Source organism: Cheilinus undulatus, linkage group 1 (genome assembly GCF_018320785.1).
Source record: "Cheilinus undulatus linkage group 1, ASM1832078v1, whole genome shotgun sequence".
In the NCBI taxonomy this organism is placed as follows: domain Eukaryota; kingdom Metazoa; phylum Chordata; class Actinopteri; order Labriformes; family Labridae; genus Cheilinus; species Cheilinus undulatus.
The window spans coordinates 23,890,036-23,917,178 of record NC_054865.1 but is presented as its reverse complement, the minus strand read 5'-3'; the positions used below and the strand labels follow the sequence as shown (position 1 = coordinate 23,917,178).

General features: G+C 40.4%; 1 protein-coding gene across 4 annotated transcripts in view; it reads right to left on the bottom strand.

Annotated features, from left to right (window-relative positions):
* Positions 1-27,143, bottom strand: part of ahctf1 (AT hook containing transcription factor 1) — a 34,603-nt gene that overhangs the window by 1,847 nt on the left and 5,613 nt on the right. For 2 of the 4 annotated variants that reach the window (XM_041782932.1, XM_041782904.1), the window contains exons 4-39: positions 26,189-26,291; positions 25,516-25,696; positions 25,028-25,235; positions 23,423-23,539; positions 23,242-23,326; positions 22,967-23,117; positions 22,631-22,763; positions 21,700-21,881; positions 21,493-21,554; positions 21,134-21,262; positions 20,908-20,998; positions 20,623-20,712; positions 19,807-19,947; positions 19,587-19,691; positions 19,163-19,259; positions 18,898-19,021; positions 18,727-18,783; positions 15,376-15,522; positions 14,024-14,214; positions 13,732-13,876; positions 13,373-13,504; positions 12,762-12,909; positions 11,568-11,718; positions 11,383-11,481; positions 10,816-10,960; positions 10,425-10,640; positions 9,470-10,145; positions 9,185-9,373; positions 8,928-9,033; positions 7,104-7,228; positions 6,444-6,778; positions 2,436-4,628; positions 2,033-2,306; positions 1,682-1,858; positions 1,501-1,601; positions 1,028-1,101 (exon numbers count right to left, since the gene is read on the bottom strand). In XM_041782932.1, coding sequence (XP_041638866.1) covers positions 1,028-1,101; positions 1,501-1,601; positions 1,682-1,858; positions 2,033-2,306; positions 2,436-4,628; positions 6,444-6,778; positions 7,104-7,228; positions 8,928-9,033; positions 9,185-9,373; positions 9,470-10,145; positions 10,425-10,640; positions 10,816-10,960; positions 11,383-11,481; positions 11,568-11,718; positions 12,762-12,909; positions 13,373-13,504; positions 13,732-13,876; positions 14,024-14,214; positions 15,376-15,522; positions 18,727-18,783; positions 18,898-19,021; positions 19,163-19,259; positions 19,587-19,691; positions 19,807-19,947; positions 20,623-20,712; positions 20,908-20,998; positions 21,134-21,262; positions 21,493-21,554; positions 21,700-21,881; positions 22,631-22,763; positions 22,967-23,117; positions 23,242-23,326; positions 23,423-23,539; positions 25,028-25,235; positions 25,516-25,696; positions 26,189-26,291 — 7,680 coding nt within the window. The remainder of the gene's footprint in view (positions 1-1,027; positions 1,102-1,500; positions 1,602-1,681; positions 1,859-2,032; positions 2,307-2,435; positions 4,629-6,443; positions 6,779-7,103; positions 7,229-8,927; positions 9,034-9,184; positions 9,374-9,469; positions 10,146-10,424; positions 10,641-10,815; positions 10,961-11,382; positions 11,482-11,567; positions 11,719-12,761; positions 12,910-13,372; positions 13,505-13,731; positions 13,877-14,023; positions 14,215-15,375; positions 15,523-18,726; positions 18,784-18,897; positions 19,022-19,162; positions 19,260-19,586; positions 19,692-19,806; positions 19,948-20,622; positions 20,713-20,907; positions 20,999-21,133; positions 21,263-21,492; positions 21,555-21,699; positions 21,882-22,630; positions 22,764-22,966; positions 23,118-23,241; positions 23,327-23,422; positions 23,540-25,027; positions 25,236-25,515; positions 25,697-26,188; positions 26,292-27,143) is intronic. The other 2 variants (XM_041782913.1, XM_041782923.1) reach the window with 2 other exon arrangements.

Sequence of the window (27,143 nt, the reverse complement as noted above, 5' to 3'; positions counted from 1 at the left end):
TTGCAGAGTGTTTAGACGGAAGCCTCTACTCAGTGCAAAACCCATGAAAGCCCACTTGGAGTTTGTGAAAAACTCCCTATGAAAGCCAAATGCAGCTCAGTCAGAGTGACCATGGAGTTCTTTGTCACCTCTCTTACAAAGACTGGATGTGCCAAACTTCTTCTATTTGAGAATTACAGAGGCCACTGTGCTTTTATGGGACTTTCAGTGCAGCATATTTCTGTAGCCTTCTATAGAGAAGTGTTTGCCTTTCCAAATCATGTCTAATCCATTAATTTTTTTTTACCACACGTGGATTCCAGTCAAGTAATGGTGTAGAAACATCTCAGCAAAAATCAAAAGAAATGGGAGGAACCTGAGCTAAATTTCAAGGTGTCTTAGCAAATGGTCTGAATGTCAATGTAATGTCAGTTTTCATTTTCAATAAATTTTCTCCAAAAAAATTTATAAAATTCTCTTTTTACTTTGTCATGATGGGGGAATGAGTGTAAATTAATGAGAACAAAAATGTTTTTTTTCTGTAGCATCAGGCTGCCACACAAAAAGTTAAGCAGATCTGAATACTTTCTGAAAGAACTGTACAGCAAGTAGGGGTGTAACCACTTTTTATTCGCACGTAGTCACATGATGAATACATCTGAACTATTCAATAGAGCAAACAAAAGAAAATAAATGTGAAAGGTAGATCTATTAGCATTTAATAGTATTGGAAATACTTGTGGTATTGTACGTGCTCTGCTAAATATTAGGAGAAGTTTTGATTAATGCAGGCATTTGCAGTGCAAAACATCTTTATATTGTTCCCTTTACTTTATTGCTTCTTTAAATTTATTTTTCTTGTTTTGTTTAATTTTAGTTCAAAATCAAGATAATCAAAGAAAACAGAAGTAAGGCTACCAATAGGAGGAGTAGTGGAAAAAATCTGACCCTAACATTCAGCTCTTAAACCTTTTAATCTCAGGTCTTTGTTGTGTGATCAGTATCAGGTGTTCATATAGAATTCTAGCAAAGGGAAAGAGGCTCTTACTTGGCTGTTCGTTTGCCTGTTCTTCTTGTTGTAGCGCCTTCTGCTTTTTCTTTTTCAACATTTTCTTCTGTGTTCTGGAAAAAAAACATTTAAAAAAAATATCATCTTACAAATTCAGAGTTAAAGTTACACATTTTTAAAGCAATCGTCCTTGTAATATGGTGACCAAATGTGGTTTCACTTTATTCAACTGATACATGAAGAATGCAGCAATCGCACCAACAGCATTTCATGAAAAAACAAAAAAAACAAACAAACAAACAACAAAACAAATAAAAACATTGCTACACTGCAGCTGGAAAGCAAACAATCCAGAAAAGAATCCAAAAGATCCCTTAATTCAAATAAGCTTTGAAGAACATTAAAAGCAATTTTTAAACATGTGAATATGGAGACAATGAACAGCTATCAGTACAACTAAGGCCAACAAAGAGTAGCATAAATCAAACTTCCTGAGAAGCTACAGCACTTACATGCGGTTCATCATCAGAGGCTTCTTTGACCACTTTTCTCCTGCTGCGAGTGATGGCCACCACAGTCTCTTCTTTTGGACCTGGAGACTCAGCTCTGCTAGCTGAAACACACACCACAGTAAAGAGTTAAAATAATCTCTAAAAAAGTGACAAATGTGTTTGTAACAGAAACGCAGCTAACCTCTTGTTCTTCTCCGGGAGGGCGAATAAATGAATGAATGCTCGTCTGGACAAGATTTGGCCTCTTCTGGTTCAGGGATCAGATCATCTTTCACAGGAGGAAGGGACTCGATCTGCTCCACTGATGACTTTGTGCTCCTCTTACTGCTTCTTAGCGTCTTTGGGATGACTACTCCTGCTGGATATATTCACACCCATACCCAAACAATAAAGGTTCTTATATGTGTTTTGTATTTTCACAGCTTCACATTATATAGCTTTGGTGTAGATAGGCTTAACTTTAAGAGAAAAACAACTTGTAGCTTAGCTCATTATATTTACAAGGAGCTCAGCCAAGATTGCTCATACGGACCTTCCTGTTTCTCCTCCTCATCTTGAAGCCTCTTGATAAGGGCATCTGCAACAGGAATTTCAGAGTCCACCTCCAGTGGGGAGTCCAACAGGGGAAGGTCTTCTTCAGGATGATCCCACAGTTTGCTCCTCGTTGGTCGATGGGAGCTGGAGCGAGCAGCATGACTGTTTTTTTCTGGTTCGAGCAGAACTTCACTTTCTTTTGTAATCTCAGTTATTGTTGTTCCTCTCGTCTTTCTTGCACTCTGAGGAAGTGATAGAGGAACCAGTTTGACCTGTGATTGTGGAATTTCATTAATGATTGACAGAGGATGGTTTATAAACATGCAATGCAGGAAATGACAGATGAAGATGATAAATCCATGACCAAGTAAAAATTAATGAATAAATGTTTGAATTCTTACCTGTGGATAAATATTTAGAGCAGCCTGGTTTGACTGTGTATTCCTGGGGCTGCGTTTGACGGGTGATACAAACACCTCGTCTTGTTCCTTCTCTTCTTTTAAAACCTCCAGTGGTGCTGGCACGACCTCACTGCTGTTCAGTATCCTTCTGCTGGATCTCCTTGGAGTGGTTGCCTCAGTGATCCTACGTTTTGATGGTGTAGGAGTTTTGGAGCTTGTTCGTCGAGAAACTTTTGCGTCTGGGACCTCATCTTCATCTTTGATTTGAGGCTCTGTGACTTTAGACACCTCCTCAGTTCCGCTCTGGCTCCTTGTTGAAGCAGCTCTCTGGGAAGCTCGCCGTCTGCCTGGGGAAGAGGTCTTGGGTGCTGATTCAATGATGGTGCTGTTAACTACAGCCTCCTCCTCTTTCTCATCACCTTTAAGCAGCGTCTGCTGAGCTTTACGAGCACTTCTTCGAGGTGTGCTCACTTGTATGTCCACATCTTTGATCTGTCTACCTTTTCTTGGTGTACGACTGGGTGAGGCAGGAACCAGTTTGCTTGTTTCTACATCTACTCCTCTGTTCTCCTGTGGCTCCTCTACCTCCTCTGTGAGGGGGGAGATGAAGGTAACCATCCTGCTTCTGGTGGTTCTTCTTGTCGGGGTTGAAGGAGTGTTCTTTCTCCTCTGAGAAGCAGGAGTCTCTGGCATGGAAAGCTCCTCTGGCTGACTTGAGACTTCACTCTTTGACAGATTTATTTCATCATCTTTCTGTTTTCTCTGACGTCCCCTGGTTCTTTTTGTTTCCGTCTTAGGTTCCTCCATGATTTGCTCTTCTGTCTCTTCAGAGATTTTGTCATCTGGCACAGTAGTAGTCGTTTCTGCACAAGGGGAAACTTCTGCTTCCATGATGACGGGCCCATTTTCTTGAGGCTCTTCTTCATGCTCCTCAGAAGGTGTTGGTTTAGCTTCCTCCTCCTTCTCATCCCTCATTTCCTCTTCAACAGATTCTATCTTTGCAGAGTCATTGCCATCAGCTACAGCTGGGAGTTCTTCCACTGCAGGTGTTGGTTTATCCTCATCTCCACAAACATTTTTGGCAACAGAGTCTGTTTCTTCCATTACAGCTGGAAATTCTTCCTCTGAAGGAGTTGGTTTATCCTCCAGTTCTGATTCTTTATTTGCAAGAGAGTCTGTTTCATCCAATGCAGCTGGAGGTTCTTCCTCAGTGGGAGTTGGTTCATCTTCTTCCTCATCTCTCCTTGTCTCCTTGACGTTTTCATCTATTACAGCAGGTACGTCTTCCTCTGTAGGAGTTGGTTTATCCTCTTCTTCCTCCTCCTTCTCCTCGCTAATTTTCTCCTCAGTGTTTTCATTCGTTACAGCTGGTAGTTCTTCCTCTGCAGGAGTTGGTTTATCCTCTTCTTCCTCCTCGCTCATCTTCTCCTCTGTGTTTTCATTTGTTACAGCTGGTAGTTCTTCCTCTGCAGGTGTTGGTTTATTCTCTTCCTCCTCCTCAGTGTTTTCATCTATTACAGCTGCTGGTAGCTCCTCTTCTGCAGATGACCCAGACTCTGCAAGAGCTGCTGGCTCGTGCTTTTCTGCCAGTGTTACCAACTCTTCATTTCTCTGTTCTTCAGCATCTTCTGCCTCATGATTTTCCCTGATTACTTCAGTTTCTAGTTTATTTTGATCATCCAGCTCTTGTTTGGGCTCTCCTTTTTCCATAAGTTCATCCAAGCTCTCCATTTCTTTTCTCTGCTCCTCTTCTAAGACTTCTCCACCCAGAGGGGCAACATCCTGATCAGCCGTGTCCAAAACAATAACCTCAGATTTGGCTGAATGCTCGTCACAAGTCGCAGCTTCCGCAGACAGTACAGGAGGCTCACAAGACTGCAGATCCTCCTCCATTGGTAGGGTGTCTGCATCTCTGTCCACATCCTCCTCCACATCCAGCATCAGAGAAAAGCCGCCGTGAGTTTCACACACGTCGTCCTGAACGGTCGGCTGGAGCTCAGGGAGATCCAGTTGAGAACCGTCCACAAGGCCGTCCTGCCCCTCCATGATCTCGAGGGGAACCAGGAGAGTGGTGGAGGGTTTGAGCTCCATGTATGACGATCCTTGCTCTTCCTCCTCATCTGCTAAAAGGCCTTCTTCATCGGCCCCAAGTCTCACCATGACCACCTCCCCCTCCAAGTCCTCATCGACCATCTGGAAGGAAGAGGACATCCAGGTGTGATTTTGTGTCTATGAGTAACATGTGAGATGCAGAAAATAATGGAAGCGTCCCTATACACAATTTTGCCAGTCACAGTCCAAAATCACAGATACCCAGTTTACAGCCAATAAAACTAAGGTGTTATGTATAACAGAAATAAAAAATAATGATTTCAAAACAGTGAAACCACACATTTGCTTGAAAATAGCATAAAGACAACTTTTAAAACTTCTGAAAACGAGAAGTTTTTTTTCCAATTGTAAAATAATAGGCCCAATTAGTATTTGAATCCAAAAATACATCTGACAAGTTGGAAGAGGCTATAGAATCTAAGGATGTTGCTAGGTGAGTAATTTCCCACCCAATCTCATACCACAAAAGTCATATTATTAAAAAGTTCATAATTGGTTTAACTGACTTCTTATTCTGATGCTGACAAGAAAAGGGATCTAACTTTAACCATTTAGCCTAGCAATCCTGTGCGGGGGGGGGGGGGTCTATTAAAGATATATTTTTGGGCTTTTCATGCTTTAATTTAGAGAGGGGGACAGTGGATAGAGCTGGAAAAAGGGATGAAAGAGTGGAAGTGAGACATGCAGGAAAGTAGCTGAAGGCCGGACTTGAACCCGGGCCACCAGTATACATGGGACATGACCTAAACACTTGGCCATCTGCGCCTCCATCTGCCTTGTAATAAGACTTAGCAAGGATTCTGGGGACTGAGGAAACAAGTTTCTGAAATTTTGAAAGTGGAATGTTTTACCATTCTTGCTCAGATTTTGGCTGTTCAACAGCTCAGGGACTTTATATTTAATAATACACCAAACATTTCCAGTGGTCCATAAGTCTGGACTACAGGCAAGCTATTTCAGCAACCAGACTCTCACTTTTGAGTCATGCTACTATAATGTCTATTTGCACTGTCTCTCTGAAACAAGCAAGACGTTCCTTGAAAACTGAGGTTTTCTAATTGGGAGCATATGTTGCTTCAAAACCTGTACATATGATTATACAGTAATAGAGGTTTCACACATGCCATGTGCACACAACTTACACCCTGAAATACCATCACAGATACTGGATTTTAAACTGAGCGCTAATAACAAGCCAGATCATCCCTATACTTTATGTCCAAGGTCTGCAAAGAAGAATGCAGGCTGGTGAAGCTAGCTGCCAACTCAAAGGGGACATATTATGCAAAAATCACTTTTTCAGGCTTTTCTAACAAAAATATGTGCCCCTGGTCTGTCCACAATCCCCTTAAGTCCCAGAAAAATACATTCCCTTCCACCCTCTCTTTCTACACCTTTCAGAAACTGTGTGCCTAAACAAGCTGTTCTCAGATTTTACCCAAGTGACCTTACATGGGGAGCAAGCACCCGCCCCCAGGTTTGGTTTGCCCTCCCCACTTGGAGGAAAAGTCCACCCTCCTCTCCTGATCTTCCACTCAGCTGCCTGCTGAGATGCTGGATAGCTCAGTGGTTACCCTTCTGACTATGGTCTGGGAGGTTGATGGTTCAAATCCTTATCAGGTTCTAAACTTTGGATAAAAGTGTCTGTAACAGGAGAGCCACTTCCATTTCCTGAGAGGGGTGGTGTGGTCAGGGGTGGAGTGAGAGAGCCCATTAACATTTAAAGTCACAGACACAGTACCTGCTCGTTCTGAGCAGGGCTGAAACAGAGGGGTTTTTAGACATGCAAAAATCCTATACTTAAGTGTTTTTTTCAGCAATAAACTTCATAGGTATCTTTTGGGGACCTCCGAGGGGACCTAAGAACATCCTTAGTTTTATCTGTGTATGTGTTACCTTTATATCTGCAGACGGTGTGATCAGAGGAAACCCTGCAGCCTCCTGCTCTGACAGGGTGGGCAGAAAGTGTTCGTGTTCCTGTTGTATGAAGACTGAGCTGGGTTGTAGGGGTGGTAACCCTCCGTTACCCTGGACTTCTTCAATGATCTCCACATCACTACCAGAGTCCTCCTCTTCTTCTTCCTCCTCCTCTTCTTCTTCTTCTTCAGCTTCATCAGATTCCTCCTCCTCCTCCTCCTCCTCCTCCTCCTCTTCTTCTTCTTCTTCTTCTTCTTCTAACTCCTCAGACTCAGGGCTTGAAAGTTCTTCACTGTCATTTACACTCACAACAGCTGTGAGACACAAAGAAAACAGAGCAGAGGTGTGAGAAATCATTGACAGTCCTGCAAAATTAACTTAAGTCATTTATAGTGCTATTCTTACTTTGCAAGGATGGGACAAAATACTGATAAAATATCGAGATATCTTAGAATCTTCATGTATCAGATACTATGATGTATCATTTTACGATTATCTCGCAATACATCAGCTATTGAAAAATCACCAGATTATGACATAATAGTAGACCATATATCTTATCTAGTAACCCCTGAATTTGAGCCTTTATGCATGTATGTGTGAATGTGTGAATGTGCGTATGTGTGCAGTCTTCCTCACAGTGGGAGTCTGTTCCTGTTGGCTCAGAGGATGTCACAGATATGGTAGACTTCTGGCTGGTGAACACTGGGGGAGCTTCAGCAGCAGCTGAAGGCTTCTCCTCTTCATCCTCACCCAGCGACTCACTAAATGAAAAGAGATGCTTTTATATGGTGAAAGTTAAACAGAAAACAGATAAGAAACTTAACTTTGCAGAGGAAAAAAAAACAGTTACAGGACATTTTCATAACTTCAAACCTAGTTATCAAATTACAGCCATATTTATGTATTTTAAATTGGACTATGATTGGGTCCAAAGATTTCAAGGTTGGGTTGGTGGGCCGTGGTAGGGCTGGACAATTAATCGAAACTTAGATTAAATTGCAATATGGCCTGCTACAATTTTCCAATAGCAGGCAGTTCAATATTTCTTTAACCTGATATGTGTCAAAAAATTAGCTTAATACAACTTTTTGCAGCAGATATGTTATGCTCTAAACACCATGCAAACAACACTGTTTTTTTTTTTATTTTTTAGAATAGTTAAAAAAAAATTAGATTATTTTTGCAAATCGTTCAGCCCTAGTCAGTGGGGAGTCTATCTGCAAATTAGAATTCCCAATGTCAACCAAAATCATGATGAAACACTTGTTGCTAGGACAGACTGATTATCAGCCTGGCAGATTATCACGGCAGATATTTGGAAATTGGCCAATAACCGTTAAAATCAATTAATCAAAAAGTCTGCCGCTTTATTCCATCATGTTTCTTCTTCTCTGGCTTTATTTTCACTATTCACAGTCTCACCAAATTCTCTGCATACAGCACACTGATTGAATAGATGCCCCATGAATACAAGCCAATCAGAATTTCAGCCTGAGTGCTACTGACACAGTGAGTGTATGACATCACCTCCCTGTTTTCCTGCTTCTACTCTGTTGTTCTGTGCTGTTTCTATTGCTGATAGAGTTAGGGCTAAATTGTTTATTTTCCTTCATTTATTCATCATGCCATTTTTCTTTTGTCACAATAAGTACAATTTGAATGTCATAATAAATACATATCAATTCCAAACATGGGTTATTGGTTACAGGAACTACTAAAAAACGGTATCTCCCCTGAGAAACCCTGTATCAGCCGACCTCTACTTGTTGCATACTTTAAACAAATGTGTATTAGTGTTACTATTGCCAGATGCAATGAAAAAGTCTACCCTTTTCTTTTTTACATTTAATACATGTGTCTGGTATAGCACTGTTGATTATTTTAAGTTAATCTGGTGTTATGCATGTGCGCATCAGCCAACTATGTTGTAATAACTTGAGGTGTGAATTAACAGTTTGTGAATGTATCTTTGCACATGCCTTCTCCCACTCTTCAGTTGGGATGTTTTCCAGTAGGTCATCCCTCCATGCCTGTAGTCTTTTTATAGATGATTCTTCCACCAATAAATTATAGATTTTGGAGATTAACCCCCTTCCGTGAGAGTCCCTTATCATTATTTCTTCTGTTTTTGATAGGACAGGAATAGACAGTGACTGATTTTGCTGTGTTCTGATAAAGTTTCTTCATTGTAAATACTTGAAAAAGTGTTTACGGTGTACACTATACTTGACCATTATTTTGTCAAAAGACATCAGATGTTTGTCAGGCTTGTAAATGTCTCCTATTTTTTGTATTCCCTTCTCTGCCCAAATTTTGAATCCTCCATCACTTCTTCCTGGGGGTAAGAATCGTTTCCCCATATTGAGCAAAAAAGTGAGAGGTGATCATTTTCTTTGATATATCTTTTAACTTGGTGCCACACATTTAGTTGCTTTTTAATAAACAGAAAGAGACACATACTTGTTGAGGGTGGTCTGGGCCTGTGATGCATCATGGATTCCTGAGCGAGTGAGTGGAGAGGTCAGATCGCTGTCAAACAGATGTCTATGCACAAACTCTGTCAGATCTGAAGGCAAAAAATAAACACAAAGAATTACCATCTTTCACAACGCAATAACGTCAAAAACAGAAGTCTAGACTAATGGATGCAGGCAACACAGAAGCACACCATAAACCACACATCTTAAAAATGTACACGGTACAAAAGTATTGCCTACCTGTTGATGGTTCTGGCTCTTCTTCTGGTTTATCTGAGAGTTCAGCAGCTGCAGATGGTGCCTCCTGCTCCATGATCTCTGTTAGTTCTGTGGCCTCTGATTGAGCATCTTTCACAGTAGTTATTTCAGGTTGATCCTGACTTTCAGCTTCAAGGACAGTCTCTGCACTCTCTGTGACCTGGTTACAAACTAACCAGGGACAAAATATGTCAGGCATTTGGCAAACATCTTTTGTTTTTAAGCTTTTAGAGACAAAAAAAAAAAAAAAATCTGCTAACTGATTACCTTGATGGTCAATATCTTGAGCATCCTCTGGTGTGTTGCTTGACTCAACCTGATGTTCACCTTCATTTTCAGACTGAAGTTCCTCATTTTCAGCCTCCTGTTCAAGACCAATCTCGACCACCTCCTTGGCAATTTCATCTTCCTTCACTTCTGTTGTTGCAGCCACCTCTTCCTCTTCCTCTTTCCTCTCCTGATCCTCTGAGGTCAAGGGAGGGGTTTGTTCAGTGATCGTTGAGGGCTTTTCCTCTGCTTCTTCCTCTTCTCTTGGTGTTTTAATGTTCATTGTCACTACCTCTTCATCCTCCTCTATAACCACATGTCCCTCCTCTCCTTCCTGGAGTGTTGCAAGTGGAGCATCAAAATACTCCAGAGTGGTGTCTGTTGACCGGAGAGACGTCTGGCTGGTGTCAAAGCTCAAGCTGAGGCGTGCCCTCATCGTTTCGGACGGTTTGGTTTCAGCAGCGACTTCATCAAGTGTGGACGGCTGGCTCTCAAAGCACCTCAGCTCTGGAGAGGGAATTCCACCTTCAGGAGGTAAAAACTTTACATGGGGTTGTTCTTCTTCCTCGTCTCCATCCTCTTCCTCCTCTGCAGACTGTGAGGGCCAAGTCTTTCGTGTGGCTTTGGATAGCAATGAACCTCTGGTTAACAAGCTAATCTCACTGTCTGCTGCCATCTGGAGAGGAAAACAGAGAGGACACATTTGACTACAAATGAAACTCATGACAGATGGGGGGACTCTGCTGAAACACATATCAAAGCTGGTATTAGTCAAAGCAATGTTTACAGACAACATTACTGAATTTACTCCAAAAGGAACATTTTGGGGGTGTTAGGGTTATTTAAGATTCCATGTTATAATGTACCTGGAAAATAAAACCCTTAAACTAGCTGTAATGCTGTTTTTTTAAATGAAGCCTAAAGTGAATTACTCATATCTATTCACTAATCTTACCCCATTAGTCCAGCGTATGCCCTTTTCTGGTTCAGGAGATTCAGCCTCTTCGATGAAGGTGATTCGGCTCTCTTTACTGCGGGGTGGTGGTGTAACAGAGCGTCCAGGAGAAGCAGAGGGTGTGGCGACAGGTGTAGGCCTCAGGCTGCTGCGCAGGATAGACTGTGGGGTGAAGCCTGAAAACACGGGGCCAGAGGCAGCCAAGGCCCGAGCTCGCTGAGAGAGCAAGAACAATAAAAGTGAGACCAAAACACTGAAACATTACAGGACTAGCAACTCATTTATCAAAAATAAAATGAAATGAAACTAAACAAAACATCGTCAAAAATGATAAAGTATCAATGACATAATGTGCTTTTCAGAACTAAAGGAATATCACAAATCGGCTTACCTTGACGACCTGTGGTGTTTGCAGCAGACTGAGCTCAGGCGCCTTGCTGCTGCCCTTTGGAGAAATCCAGGAAGTGGGAGGTCTGGGGGGACTGAGCAGAGGCCGAGGAGTCTGACAGGAGGGGTGAACCACCAAGTCCATCAGCCTGGGTCACAGAGGAGATCAAGAAAAATCCATGACTTTAAGACTTTATCTAAACAAAACTGGCTTATGCATTATTTTAGCGTTTTTAGATTATAGGTCCATCATTCAGGTATTTGCAGGGTCTGCAATATACAAGCAAGAACTGAAAACAACATTAGGATGTAGGTGCAATTATTAGCACTACCTGAGAATTTGTTATTATAATGTTAAAGCTTAATTTACATGTTTTCCATGTGGGCAAGTTTGATGTACAGGCCAAAATCCCATTTTGAGTTCATTACAATGGCTTACGAAAGGGTTACTGCTGATGTCTCTCACAACACAATGCACATTAATACTCTTAAAAACAAACCTGTGTTTTCTTCTACAATCAAACTGTGAGTGACACACCTCATTGAGGCCAATATGGATTTATAACCCTACCTTGACTTTCGTTTGGAGGTCATGGTGATGGGAGTTCCCAGAAAGATGTCAGGCAGAGCCGAGGAGGGCTTTGGGCTCTGAACGTCAGCAGCCCTGGGGCTAGAAGAAAACAGAGAAACTAATAATTAAGCAAATAAAACAGTATTTAAATACTGTAATGCAATTTGGGGGAGTATTTTGCTCACCTCTTGGCTGGGGAGGACTGTGGTGTTTCTCCTTTTCCTAGCCACACTTCCTCTATCTTTGTCAAGACATTGTTGATGAAGCCAGCCCTTGACAACACCTTCTCATTGGCTGAGCGCTTAGTGATGGTTGATAGAGGCTGGGGCCGAGACACTGGGGCCAGATTGAATTGGATATTTAAATTTCAAGAGAAATATACATATTAGAACATACAAAGCAAAGGATTTCTGTAAGTGTGTTTGGGAAACTTAAATGGTGATTTTTTTTTGGGTGCTATCAGCACATTCTATTTTTATACGTATTTTGGTAACAACACAATAGCAAATACAGTGTCAGTTATTAGGTACAGGGGGCAACTACTTTTTAACATAGGGCCAGATAGGCTTGGATTTTTTTCCCATTAATAAATAAAATCATCATTTAGAAACTGCATTTTGTATTTACTTGGGTCTTAGTCTTTGTGAGATATTAAAATTGGTTTAATGATCCGAAACATGTGAGTGTGATAAACATGCAAAAAAAATCAGAAATAAGAAAGGGGGCAAATACTTTCTCATGGCACTGTAGACGTGTGCGTCTCAACCAAAGCACCAACCAACATTAGGCATACAAACTACGACTCAGACAAAAGGCTACCTTTTGTACAAATACGTTCAATAACAGAAAAAAAATGAATAAATGAAACAATTTCAACTTTTCCTTCTATTCCTCACCATACAAATTTAGACCCTTTACAGAGGTAGTAGGTTGTTATAACATCTATTCAAACAATCCTTTTCTGTTACTTATGTATGCTGCTTCCTCAAAGGGAAGTGCTGAACATGTGTCCAATCCAATGTGTAAAACTTGAGCTATTAATTTTTTTTTCTCTACTGCTGTAGCACACAGGAGACAGTATGTAGAGCACTGTTTGATCACTTTTAGGAGACTTGTGTTTTTTGGGTAAGGTCCTTAAAATAAAAGGCCTGGAATTGAAATATGTTTTAAACAATCTCCTCTAATCATTTTTAACATGAACAACTACACTACCATACACAATAAAACAGTTTCATCCTTCTTACTGTGTTGTTTTTTCATATATCTGGATTTTCTTGGTTATCTAAGTTGTCTAAGTTATTGTGACTCTTTTTCCACTGTGAAGCTGGTGACTACATTATAAACATACAAGACAAGAGTTCTTAAAGAATTCGCCTTACCTTCTCTGTGGATGGCGTATGGATGCTGGTAGGGCTTGGCTCTCTCCATTGCCAGTTTCCTCTGAACTCGGGGCAAAACTTTCCCATACTGATCCAATATGGAGTTCCTGGTATTTGATCGTTCCTTAAGCTTTGGGTCTCGCTCATTCTAAGAACAAAAAAGCAAAGACGGATTTTATTATATTGTTATTATTATCACCATATTATCCATACGAGTCCCCTTGTTTTGCCATTTATAGATTACAGAATCAAAGCTATCTTTGTTGTCCCCCTGAGGGGCAAACTGCTTCACAGCTATCAGTACAATTCATTCAAAATTAGAACGAAAGGAATAAAACACAAAATACACCAGAGACAAAAACAATGGCCGTTGGGACAAAAGAGCTGTTTTAGTCCACTGGTCCTACATATAGGAAGGACATATCTGCAGCCAGACAGAAGCAGCGAGAACTCCTTGAAAGTACAAGTATGGCTATTTAACTGCTTCATCCTAAGTACATCTAATCCTGATCAGTAACACTTTTTCCCAGCTATGTGTAATGATATGTGTATCAAAATGTGTGCATAACAGTGTCATAACAGTGCATTACTTGAGTTTTTATCAAACGTACCACCAGGTTGAGTTTAAGGCTGTGGTTGAGCTGCAGAGCAGGAATGTAATTGGCCTGCTGGATGTAATGAACCATCAGCAGCTCTCGGTTCTGAAGACCCCCTGTACCTTGAAGAAACTTCTCCAAACACTCCTGCAATACAAAATAATAAGACAAGGCATTGATTTTTTTAGATTATTTTTTGGAGCTTTTTGCCTTTATTCAGATAGGACAGCTGACCAGAGCCAGTGTGCTGTGGACTCTAGCCTTTATATAGGAACACCTGCTCTAACAACAAAGCTAAACTGGCACCCAGGCAATGACTTTTCGACCCTATTTAATACAACAGATAGCTACAAGTTAACTTAGGTCAGGCGTACCTGCTCAGCAAGGCCCAGGGGCAATTTAAGCAGCTCCTTGATGAGGCCCAGCTCCTGGCAGCTCTCATACAGAAAGCCCATCAGCTCAGCCATGTTGAGACGACTGGAGTGCTGCCGAAGTAAAGACCACGCTTCTATGAGACACCTGGAAGAAAGAGGAGAACCAGTCTGTCATCATAAAAGGACATTTTCTTGCCCACATTTCCATGTTTTGCCCAGTGCCTGTTTATATTTAACCTTTTCACAGACTATCATAAGATGTGAAATATGCAAAGAATCCCTTTGCTTTCACCTGTTGTGTAGAAGAACAGACAGGCAGAGTTTGGCCTGGGCGAGGGAGGAAATTGGAGGCTTTGTGATGTGGAAGTATCGCAGTGCCACTGAGTGTTGACCCTGGCACATCAGTGCATGCAGGACGCGTTCATGCTGCCACTCGAACTGACACTGAGAGGCTGCTGGGTGTAGGAGCAGCTCAAATGAACTCTGATCAAGACAAAAAAAAATTACAGGAAATAAGGGATGAGCAGACTGACACTTAAGTGTAGTAATAAGGAATCAGGAAAGGTACAATAGAGCCGTGTTTCCACATGGTGGTCCGGTTTGATTGAGTACAGTTTGGTACAGTTTGGAACGCTAAACACCAAAATAGTTTACATCTTAATCATGTTAACCGCAGTCAGTACAGACCCTCAGCAGATGAATACATGTACAGAAACGCTTGGAGTCGTAACGGTACATTAATATGCAAATATATCTAGTCTATACAGTTTATATGACATAATATAAACATTTAGAGCAATACCATGGGAATTCATCACATTAAAAATAAACTGAAGGTTTCACTGGTGTCAAAATCAAACTAGATTAAGTCATTAATCCTGGGTGCACTGATCTCCTTTTTTAAAGGCTGCAGCCTCAAGTTTTACAAACACGTTCAATAGCCACAGAGCGTTGTTTTCACGTGTTACCTAAAGTAATAAGTAGTTGAATAACTGGCTAAAATACAGAGAATCAACTGATCTAAAGCTTCAAAACTTCAGAATTAATTTAGTTTCAAATCCATTGCAGATAGACACGGCAGATGTGAGCCTTTGGGCTCTGCTTTGTGTTCTTAAAATCAGGTCCAGATAAACGTCAGGAAACTTGATTTGTGGCCACATATCAGTATCCACAGACTAGGAAACAGTGGGGATCTCTGTCGAGTCCAGATATCCCTGATTTAAGCAGATAGTCTGTTTTTCTCGTGTTGCTGCCTGCTTCTCACATAGACTTCCATGTTTTGCAGGCTGGAGCTGAACAGTCGTATTGCGCGCTGATGTGACGTCGGTGCAATCCTGAATTGTTGTGTGTGTAGCCCCATCTTTTTGGGATAGGTATAGGTAAGGTAAGATTGGTACCCCTACAGAAGGGTGCCAAAAAGTGGGACCATACGGGGCATTTTTTTCAGACCCTTTCCAACTTTTGCTCAATGAAAGCACAAAAAAATGCGCAACATGCCGTACTGAACTGAACCACTCAGTGGAAACGATCCATATCTGTATTCAAAACATCATTAGTTATGCTCCACTTCCCTTTAAACATAACCAAGTTGTAAATATAAATTTATTTCACAGGTTAGTGATAGTCAGAAAAGTCTGTGCTCACCTGATGGTCATGATGGTCCAGCAGCCAGAGGCCCTGTACTAATTTAACCAGCCCAATGGGGATGGCAAAAGCTGTGGGGAAAAACTCCACTGATGCTCCCTCCTTATTGGGTAAGGAGTGCATGACATCAAGTAAAAGGTAAATCACCTGAGATAAAAAGTCAAGGCTCATCACTACAGAAGACTTTATTTAGTCCATTCTTGGGAAAAACTGAGCTTTTCAGTCATGACACATTTATTAATGATCACACACATTTCTGCATTCAAACAAAGTATAAATGGTCAATTATAATGCTGAGATCTTAATAGTAGGTAGGTAGAAAGAAATTCAAAATAGTCTATCTAAAAGATATACAGTGCTTAACAAATTTATTAGACCACCACCCAAAGTAAGGTTTATGCCACAACTACCCTAAATAAACATCACTGGTAATTACCAAAATCATTTTTATGTTTCTGCAATAGTTAATACACCAATATGTACAAGCTCTTTAACCCAAATGATATTTTTAATGCTAAAATATAATTATTATGATCGTTATCCATGAATTTTCAAATTTACTGATTTACAAAAAAAAAAAAATGAAAAAATAGGAAGAGTAAGAGGCAAGAAACCAAAGTTAACTGAAGCAGATGTCAGACACCTCAAGATTTTAAGTACTAGAGACAGAAGGAAGACCACTGCTGATCTTCAGGCAGAGATGAATGCTTCTAGATCAGAGTCTGAGAAAGTCTCCAGAATGACCATAAGCAGACGACTGACGGAACAAGGCTTAAAGGGAAGAATAGCTGCTAAGGAGCCATTATTGAGGCCTGCAAACATCCAGAAATGCCCCAGATTTGCCAGGGAGCACAAACACTGGACTGTTGATGACTGGAAGAAGGTACTCTGGACGGACGAGTCCAAGTTTGTACTCTTCAGTCAGCATCGTCATGTTTATGTCCACAGAAAAGCTGGAGAACATTTTGATGCCAGATGCATTGCACCCACAGTGAAACACGGAGGAGATTCCATTATGGTATGGGGTTCCATTTGTGGATATGGCGTGGGCAAATTAGTGAAAATGGACGGTATCATGAACAAGAATGTCTACCACGACATCTTATGCATCATGGGATCCCTTCTGGACTAAATCTGATTGGTCATGGGTTCATATACCAACAAGACAATGACCCCAAGCATACTTCAAAGCTGTGCAGAGACTATTTGACCAAGAAAAAGGAATCTGGAGTACTGGAACTGATGGACTGGTCAAGTCAAAGTCCAGATTTGAATCCTATTGAACAAATTTGGGATTTAGTAGATTCAAAGATTGATGGCAAAAAAGTTTCATCTAAATCAAGTCTGTGGGAACAGCTAGAAACTATTTGGAACTCATTAACAAAAGAGACTGTGGAAAAGTATATAAAAACAACGCCAGCAGGAATGCAAGCTGTTATCAAGGCCAAAGGAGGCCATACAAAATATTAAGTTTTTTGGTTATTATGTGTGAAAAAGGACTATTTAGTTGTTTCAGTTTGTTATTTTTAAACATTAAAAAATTTTAAATTTTTAACAAGTTTTAAACAAGTTTTTTAAAGATTTCTAAAGTATTTATGTTTTCTCATTTTTATGACAGGTGGTCTAATAAATTTATTAAGCACTGTATTTTGAGGCTTTTGCCTCTATTTGAAAGGAAAGTGGATAGCAGAAGAAATCAGGGAGAGAGAGAGGGAAAGAATATACAAGAAAAAGCAACAGGTTAGACTTGAAGCAGAAGTTGCGTTAACCGAATATTCTTCGTCATTGGCAGACTTTTTTGATGGATGACGGAGAATTCTGAAGGCTGTCCGTCATTTGACGGGCTGGAATGAAGAAGATGGGCCTGCATTTCAGCGCACACACACACAGACAGGTGCATAGACCTCTTCTATTTTGCACACATGGACTATCAAGGAGGTTATTTAATCTATTAAAAATCTTGTAGCCAGTGGGCTCTCTCACTGACCTCGACATCGTAGATTAATAAAAGCACGTCGGTGTCTGTGCTGACAGCACACTAAGAGGCTACTGCAGGTGTCTCAGTACACAGGTCAGCATGCAGAGTGTTAAGGCAATGAGCCTGTTTCATGTTGTTCTAATCATGTCTGCACACTGATGCCGAAATTGTCGTTTTATTTCCCGTTATTTTTGGAACAGGTTTGATTTTATGCGAAATTTCGTATATGTCTAAGGTGACCGATGATTCAAAACAGTTCTGCTACTTCCACCCCGTTTGCTCACCACTAAAACCTCACTTTAAACACCGAAGTTTACTCATTTATCATGTGGATATCAGCCATGGAAATATAACAGAGAGATGGGTGAATGATGGTTCAGATCAGTGCCTGTTGCTTTATTCTCTCTTGCTCGTGCACCACTACCCGACCCTCTCCTATCTCTCTCTTTCTCTCTCTCTGAAACCTCACAAACACCGTAGTTTTCCCGTGTATTATGTGGATATCAGTCATGGAAATATAACAGATAAAGGCATATGTTTGTAGCCTACTCACAAGTCATAACAGAGACAGAATTAAAAAGTTGTTCTCCATCTCGCCAACTTGTCTTAGCGCTATGGTGCACAAGTGTGTGCTGTATGAAGCTCACATTTTCACAGTCAAGGCCAAACGCACCTGACTCAGTGTGCAAGGTCCGAGTACGTGACGTTTTTTTGGATCATGTGGAGCAGACAAATGCGCATAGCTCCACAGTGCAGCCTTTTAACAACTTATGAGTCATGGTCATCAAACTACAACATGTTAACATTAAAAATATCCTCAAAACTCTATGTAATATCTTAAATGGCCCAGTTCATAGTTGCTTGCTTAAAGACAGGGATTGTTGCTCCACCGTCACTGCGTAAAAATGACGAGGAGTAAACGCTGTGCTGCTGTGTTCATCTTTCTCTCAGTGCCATTTAAAAATGCAGAACCTCAAAGATTGTTTTTTTTTGGATATAAGTTTAGAAAGGGTGTTTCATTAATTAAACACTACAAATAAAGTCATATTGAATTATATCATTTTACAGATATTAAAGAGGAAATTATAATGACGGATTGTAAAATGGCATGACGGAATTTTTACGACCCTTTCCGTCAAAATGACGGACAACAAAAAAGTCCAGTGCAACCTCTGACTTGAAGCCAGGCTAGCCCCCGTAAGGACTACAGCCTCACCACAAGGCACAACCTAACTACTAAGACTATCAGCACCCCGCAGGACTGTTCTTTACGATTAGTTTTCTCTAGCAATTCAAGTAATCCATAAACTAAAAATGCCCAGGAGCTGAAATAAGCACAACTTGATATTTGAGCATTATTGATCAAAGGATACAATAGCATGTTTGGCAGTTTCATCAATGTTGTCCAGCAGGTAAATGTCCAATAAGGCCTGTGAATCAAAAAGTACAAAATCATTCCTCACACAATTCAAGTGTTACAGGTGTGAACTAATTTTGACATCATGTTGTGCTGCCAAAAAAACATAAACCAGCTTCATTCTTACATGCAATGAAGGTGGGGGGTATAGCCCTGTACCACCCTCGTCCCTTTTCCACAGGTTGGTCAAGCGTTCACCACACTGGCCAACCAAGCCGTCGATCATCAGGCAGTCTGCACACCACTTGCCTCTGAAAAGCCAGCAAGAGAGATGAGAACACCACTAGATCAGATCAGGCTTTTAAAATCATGGAGGACTACAATGGATTAAAGATGGGCATCTATCAAATAAACATCTAACAGATTTTGAACTGAGGTGAGAAACGGCTCACTTAGCCAGCCTGGTGAGCTCCTCTCTGCGTATCGTGTAATAGTTGCTGATGACTGAGGGAGTGTAGAAAGGTCTAGAGATTTGGAGAGCATCATCATCTGGAGGAAAGAAGAGAAAGAAGACAAAAGTTGGAAACCCAATAATTACCCATAGGCTCCAATAATTATCTGAACTCTATAGAGACCTCAACCATACAGGTTTTGGACCTTTTAAAGAAAATTTGTTTAGAGATTAAAGATTTAAAGACATCTGACTCACAGCCCTACATATCACTAAAGCCATTTCTGATCTTGATTTAAGATTTCCCCTGGCTCATCTTGGCACAGCCAACAATTGCCATTAAGCCTGTGCCCAGCTTGTTTGTTTACTGACTATAAAACTGTAAAGTGAAAGAGCTGGTAAGGAAATTCCCTACAACACTTTACCTGATCCTTCAGGCAGTAGACCAGTACGACAGAACCAGAGGACCACCTGAGCGTATTTGGAGATCAGACTGGACACCATGTTCTTATTCATCAGACCCACCAGTCCTATACGAAACAGAAAATACCATTACAAACTACAAAGCAAATGGCAGACAGATTAACAACGACACAACAGCTTCCTGATCGAGTAAATGTGACTACAGGTGTGTGTCTGCTGCACCTTTCTGCGTGAGCTCCTGAGCCTCACTGAGCAGACAGTGGAAGATGGTGCTGAGGTTACTGAGCAGCCTCTGACTGTGTTGGAGAAGCTGCAGAGTCTGTGGGTCTGTGAAGTTTGATGAACTGTCGAACAATGGTGCACCTAGAGAACGAACAGGGGAAACAGGAACTGTAAAAGCTGAACACATTTTCAAGAAGAATAGACGTGGGGAAGAATGGGATATTTTAGTGCTTGTTTACACATTTCTAAAATGAACGTACAGGGCAAACATTACAAATACTTGATATGGTTAGATAACACCATATATCCTAGGCTGGAGTAGTAATCAGCCTTAGGAGTTTATCTTAAAAAAAAAAAACAGGCTATGCAAAAACTCTGATCATATCTATTCAAATATGTCTCACAAATAGCCTAGGTAATACTGTTGGCTTGTCTGTCGTCCAGCTCATGAACACTATGTGCACACTAAAAATCATCGAATTTTAGCATTTTCAGTGTTATTAAGGTAAGTAAATGAGTTTACACAATCAAACAAAATTCGTTATGAAAATTAGCCCTCTTAAAAATTCTTTTTTAAAAATAACATCCAGTAATTTGAACAAAAATTTAATCCAAGGGGCCCAGATGGCCAAGTGGTTAAGGCTCGCCCCATGTAAGCGGACGGCCCGGGTTCAAATCCGGCCTGAGGCCCTTTACCGCATGTCTCCCCCCCCCCCCCCGTCCCTGTTTCTGACTCTATCCACTGTCCTCCTCTATCAAATAAAGGCACAAAAATGCCCAAAATAAACCTTGAAAAAAAAAAAAACCAAAACATACAGATCCCATCCAGTTCCTCTTTGGTCTGAACTACTTTGTTCCAGGCCCAGTCAAGGATGTAGCGCAGGTTTAGGGCAGAGCCTGGTTGTTCTGTTTAAGAGAGACAGAATTAAAAGTATTACCGTTTGACCAAAGGCCTGCTTGCTTGCACATGTATTCAGAGTAGGAAAGTAAGTTTGTCTGACATCACTGAGCAAGCATCTTCTCCGTCTTCGAGCCCATGGCAGGCACAGATGAATAGTTGAACAAAAGAATTTGAAGGTTTTTCAAATTATGACTCCTCACCTTCTGCAGTCCACTGCTTAATACAGCCAGTGATCAGACCTAAGGAGCTGGTCTCCACTGCTGTGGACAAAATGGCATCCAGCTGATCCTCCTATGGGAAAACATGACGTTAAACATACAACTACAGATTTTAGTTTGTATGGTATAGCAGATTTCATTTCATGTGTATTACAAAAAAGTAAGAGGAAGAGTGGCTTGCAAGATGTCACCCTGCATGTGTGTTTACCTGAGAGAGGCTGGAGAGCTGGGTGTCAGCCAGGCGAGATGAGAGGAGGCCGGACATGAGGCAGCGAGAGTAACTGGAGGAAATGATATCACTGGAACAAGGGGCAGCTTTCTTCAAAAAGCTCAGGGTCTGTATATAAATAGATGTAGTGAAGTGCTGGAAGGTGGAAAAAAAATCTACTTTCTCTATAGCTCAACTTGAAGTTCTTTATTTGGTAGATACTATGCAGCCACACACATATGCAAAAGGTGGTAAAAAGAAAATAAGAAAGACTACATCCAAACATCTGTGTACACTACAGTGAAAGCAGTAGTAGACTGCCTTTGCAAACAGTCACATTATGAACAGGAGAAACTCACCTCTTTTTGATGCCCAGAGCAGGTTAAGTGCACAATGCCAGAGTTGAGCAAACAGGTAGCATCTGCAACATGAAAGCATAAGCAATGCCAACCCAGTCAGTAAATAATTAAATCTCTTGGGTTACATAAACATGCGGTATAAAACCAGGATTAAAAGACACTTCTATCATCCGATCATATTTTTGTACAGTAAGTATCCACACCTACCAAAGTTATATGTGGTGGGGTTGAAGTACTGCTCTGGTGGAGGACAGGTGTAGGGCAGGCCTCTGCTCAGGCTGCGTTCATGCACTACCACATCCAGGAGGAGGTGCTGAGACACCATCTGCACTACCGGGTCCAGAGACCACATAGCCAGATAGGGACAGTTTTGCAGAGACTCCCCCGTTCTGATGAAAACAAAAAAAAAGATCACACACAAAAACAAGTGAAATGCAGAATCACAATAAATCAAGTAATCAAGAGCATAACCCTCTGAAAAGAGACCACAGTACAATAACTGAAGGCCTGAACCACAGCCATTATGTTGAAATATCAATGAGAAATTATTAAAATAATCTAACTAATGAAAAAAGCAGGTGTATTGCTATGGATCTATCAGTTATTACAATGTCTACTTCCTGACACATTTTCCTTCTAGTGTTCACGGTCAATAGAGTCCTGGTGAGAAAGTTTTGATGCAGCATGGGACATTTATATCACTGATGTAATTGGCAAAGGGCATGACAGTGGGAAATTATAGAGAGCATGGCACTTATCAAAATATCACAGATCCAGTCTAACAAACGGTTTACATTTTGTTCTGAAAGAAGGGGAAGAACAATTGGGGGTCTAGAGCCATCTCTGCATCTACATCCAGAAGAGTCAATTCTCTTTTATATGGTTATGCTTGCTTTCTACATTTGGGCCACAAAAATTTTTGTTTTATTCTTTATGTCCAAAGTTTTAAAGTTTCCTAATTTCTGCCCACTGTTACAAGAACACCTTCAGTCATGACCTTTACTTGCTGTTTGTTAAGTCATGGTTATTGATCATAATACAAAATACACTGTGGTATCAAATATTAAAAGTAATCATTAAGTCAGAAACTGTCATTTAAATTAGGAACCCAAGAATTCTCTGAACATCTGCACTGTACCTTAAGGAGTCTGGCATTTGTGCGTGGTACCAGCGGTTGATGTCAAAAACTCCAACGTACGTACATGGAGTACCCTGACCATAGGCTCTGACCTGCCAGCTGAAGACAGACACACTGGTGTCTGGAGAGGCAACTGAAAATGGGAAAATGAGTGTGAGAAGTGTTAGCAAATCCAGAAAAAAAGCAAATACGTGAGTAGCAAAGAGTATGATTTTTCTTCACTACTGACTTCAAACTGCTACAAATGTGTCAGACTCGAATGCTTTGAGTCTGCATAAAAATGCCTAGATTTTTAAATGGATTCGTTTTCTAAACACTCATAAGAAAAACTCAAACCTTCATTCATGCTGTCGTCTCTGTCAGGATGAGGTCTGAATTTTTCGATGGTTTGGCAACTGAGCAGGCGAGTGTTGGTAGCCTGGGCTCTCAGAGGGAAAGCTGGGCCACTTAAATCCTGACTATAGCGTTCCTCACAATACTCCAGACCCTTACATTAAATTAACCATAACAGAGAAGAAAACAAGGGTGTTAGAAAAGAGATGTACAGTAACAAAATTGTCAATTTAAGTGAATACAGAGTAAATATTGTTTTTCTCGCCATCTTAACAGACCTCATAGAGGATCTTCCCAGAAGCGAGACACTTTCTTTCACTGAAAGCCAGCTGCAACAAGCGGAGGCTGACCATATCTCCCTCACTGTGTGGGAGTGAGAGAAGAGGAGACAGAATAAGAGCTTGGAAAAAACAAGCTCTTCTTTTCCTGTATGGAAAGATTGTTACATGCCACACTTACAGGTCCTGGGAAGACTGAACAGCCCAGAGGTAGCAGCAGTTCCTGGGGTCATTTTCAGGCTCTTGGAAGGTGAAGGCATGAACGGGAACCCTGCCACCATCCAACTGGGAGTGGTATCTACAAATGAGTAAGACAAGTCCATATTGAAACAAAAATATATAATCATATGTCTTGCATTTTATAATACATTTACATCACAAATCAGAATATTTCATAATACTAAACATAAAGACCTTGAAGATCTTGACTGTTCTCTTTAATATTTTACTTAGAAAACTCAACATTAATTCACCATCAGCAAGCACTTGGCAACAGCAGCAGGGACACACTTCTCCTTGTCTGATTTGAAAGCAACTAAAGCCTTGAGCATCACACAAAAAAATATAGTTTTGTTTTGTTTTTAGAAACATTGCAAAGATCTTCTATTCTATCATTTAAGGTTACAAACGCCATTTTGCATGCCTTCATCTCATCACGGCAAGACTATTTTGTCTTTGTCACAAATGACCCACTTCTTAGCTAAAGATCCTCAGGCTGAGAAGTCTGTAATACTTTTAACCATCACACATTGTTTAGGGCACTAGGGGCAGGTAAACACAGAGACCTGCTTTATGTTGACATCATCTATTTTAAGTGCTAGTAAAGCCTATCTGATTGAAAATACTGGGAATGGCACTGAAAGACAATAAACCCAGTGCATTCTTGGTGTTCAAGAATAGGACAGAAAGGATGACACATCCCCTTTTCCTGGAATTTCTTTGGCCATGTAGCACTGGTTTTATTTTTTTTTATCTTTACACTGAACATACAGTTGGGTTTTATGAGAGATATATCTTCTCTGTAGCAAATTACTCATTTAAATCTTGATCTAAACATTCTTTTACCTGACAGCTTTTCCTATTTCAACTAGACTTTAATGACCATCTTATTGTTGGTGTCACTGTGCATTTCTTACATGTTTTACAGGTGCATTGTGTAAAGTGGAAATATTAGAGAGCTCTAAGTGTCTGATCTTAGAAAGCAACACTAATTTCTGGTGATAAACATAGTAACCAAAGGAATAAAAAAAAAAAAAAAAGGGTATTTTGTCCTATCTGTGGTACTGTAGAAACACGAAAGATGCAAAAATCCAAGATGGTGGAGCATGTGGAGGGGACACTCCCTATGGATGAATAAAAGGCTTATTCTAAGTAAATAAAAATAAAACAACATTCTATAATTAGATGATTAAACACTAATTTTAATAAGACCTCTTATAAATATATTTTCATTTTCACTAAGTTTGTTTAGCTAAATGCCACTAGGCTAAACATTACATACTGTACTTTCAATGATTTTAACGATTTGCCTTTGTAGGTTTGCCTAGCTCTATAAACTTTGTCATATTCTTGCAGAACATTTTGAGTTTAGAAAAGTGCCCTTTAAATGAGGATCATTTTTATTTTTAAAGGATAGGATATTATCAAGCTCAGGCATCTACCTCATTCATCTTCCCTACTTAAATTATGAGAGGTCAGAGAAAAATTAATTAATAAATTGAAAGGTTAGTGGTTAAAAAAAAAAGGAATTAAGATACTGAATTAATAAAACAAAGCACGGACTCACTCCTTCTTCAAAGCCTTCATGTTCCACAGCTGCAAGTATCCATCAGAAAATCCCACTGCCAGCTGATTGGTTCTGGAGATGTACTGCAGAGCTGTGGCTCCGACTCCACTGGGAGAATTCAGCTGGAGACAAAGATGTCTGCCCTGTCTGGTGCTGACTTCTCTGAGTCTGGGGATCTCTGACGGAGATTTGGTCACTACCTGCAGGTCTGGATGCATACAAGAAAAATATAAAAAGAAAATGTGTCTTTTAGAGACAAGGGTATGTCTGGAGAGTCTTACAGATGGCAAGATGAGCACTTCTTCACTACTTCACTTTGTGTGTGTGTGTGTGTGTGTGTGTGTGTGTGTGTGTGTGTGTGTGTGTGTGTTTATGTGTGGGGTGGGGTGGGGGCAAAAAGAACTCAAGGGTGGCAGCATAACAGAGGACCAGCAAATGGGACAAGCTCATTTGATCAGTCAACTTAAATGTTCTCGCAGGTTCCTCACCTGAAGCTTCCAGTTCATTCTGACTGCAGGAAAGGTCATCGAGACACAGGTCCACAAGCAGAACATGGCCCAGGTCTGTCACTACGGCAGCAATGCCAAAGAACCAGCGCAGACTCTGGTGAAGATGCTGGGTTGAGGTGCTTGCTCCACCGTAACTCACTAACGGCTCTATAGCTGTAATCTGGACAACAGAGGAGGTTTAAAGGAGAAAAGAAAGAAAAAAGTTTGGTAACAGACCTCATTTCAAAAGAGTGTACAGTATTAAATCTACCAAAATTAAATCGATGTATCACAGAACAGAAAATAACTTTTAAAATTACCAAGAAAAATGACAACTGGTTTGTAACAGACTTGTACATCAGATCTTGTTACTTTGCTATTTGTCTCTAATCTGTCAAAGCTGATGAACAAAGAATGAATTTAGATACAGGTAAAAAAGAATTTTACTTATATCTAATTCTGGTATTGTAAAAACCCGTAACACAATAAATAGAATGGAAATTTCAAATGAAATCCTTTTGACATAAAAGAATGAGCTTTATTCTCAGTTCCACGGTAAACTTAAAACATTGAGAGGACTTGAGAGATTTGTGGCATATGTTTAGACTATTTCTATGTGCTGGGTGCATTTCATTTATCCGTCTGGTCAGAAGAGACCCTGATTCAAACTCACCCTGCCTGGTATGACCACAGCTTTGACCACCCTTGACAGGCCCAAGTCATAAAGACACAGCACACTGCCCTCTGCTTCCTCCAGGCCTACCAGCAACCCAGACCTGTGACATACAACACAGAAGGAGTAAACATTTGACCTGTCCTCAACACTGTTGTTAGAATTTATTTAAATGTAAAATCTGATTCTTACAGTTGTAAACTCATGTTTATCCCTAGTTTGAACAGCAATTAATGGGATATTTTGGTATTCTAATTTGGGTTGTATAAGGTACTACACAAAAGAAATGGCATTAGCTTCCAGAGATTTCAGTATGTGTTGTCCCTCGAAGAAAAATGGGAAACGCAGAAATTGTTCCTCTGCATACTCCGGTTCATCACAGCACCCTCTCGTATCCAAAGTAAACGATATGCTATTGCCACTTGAGTTTAAATGCTTACTTTGAGTTTTATTTAAGTTTAATTTGTTTTTGCCATCTTTGTAGAAGCCTGCAGACTCAAACAGTTGATCAGGGGATGACACTAAGCTGAGGCAGAAGAACATGTAGCTGACAGTTGTACAGCAAAATAGTGCCAAACACAAAGGCTTTCTGGGATAGGAATAAAATGCTTCAAAATGTGTTGACATAGTGTACATTTGAGCCAGTATTATTATTACTAGGGATGCACCGAGATAAAAATTCTTGGCCGAAACCGAAAACTGAAAATGAGGAAACCAAGGCCGAAAACCGAAAACCGAAACACCGAAAGAAATTCTTATGCCAATTATTAGTACCATTGCATTTATGGCTATGACTGTACACCAACCTCACTAAAATCAAGTGCAATTGCAAAAATTTATATTAATGCTTCAAAGAATACATCAATTACAAAATTATGTAAATATTTATTAAGCACTTCATTCCAAAAATACACAATATAAAATAAAATAAAATACAAAATAAAATGTTTAAATT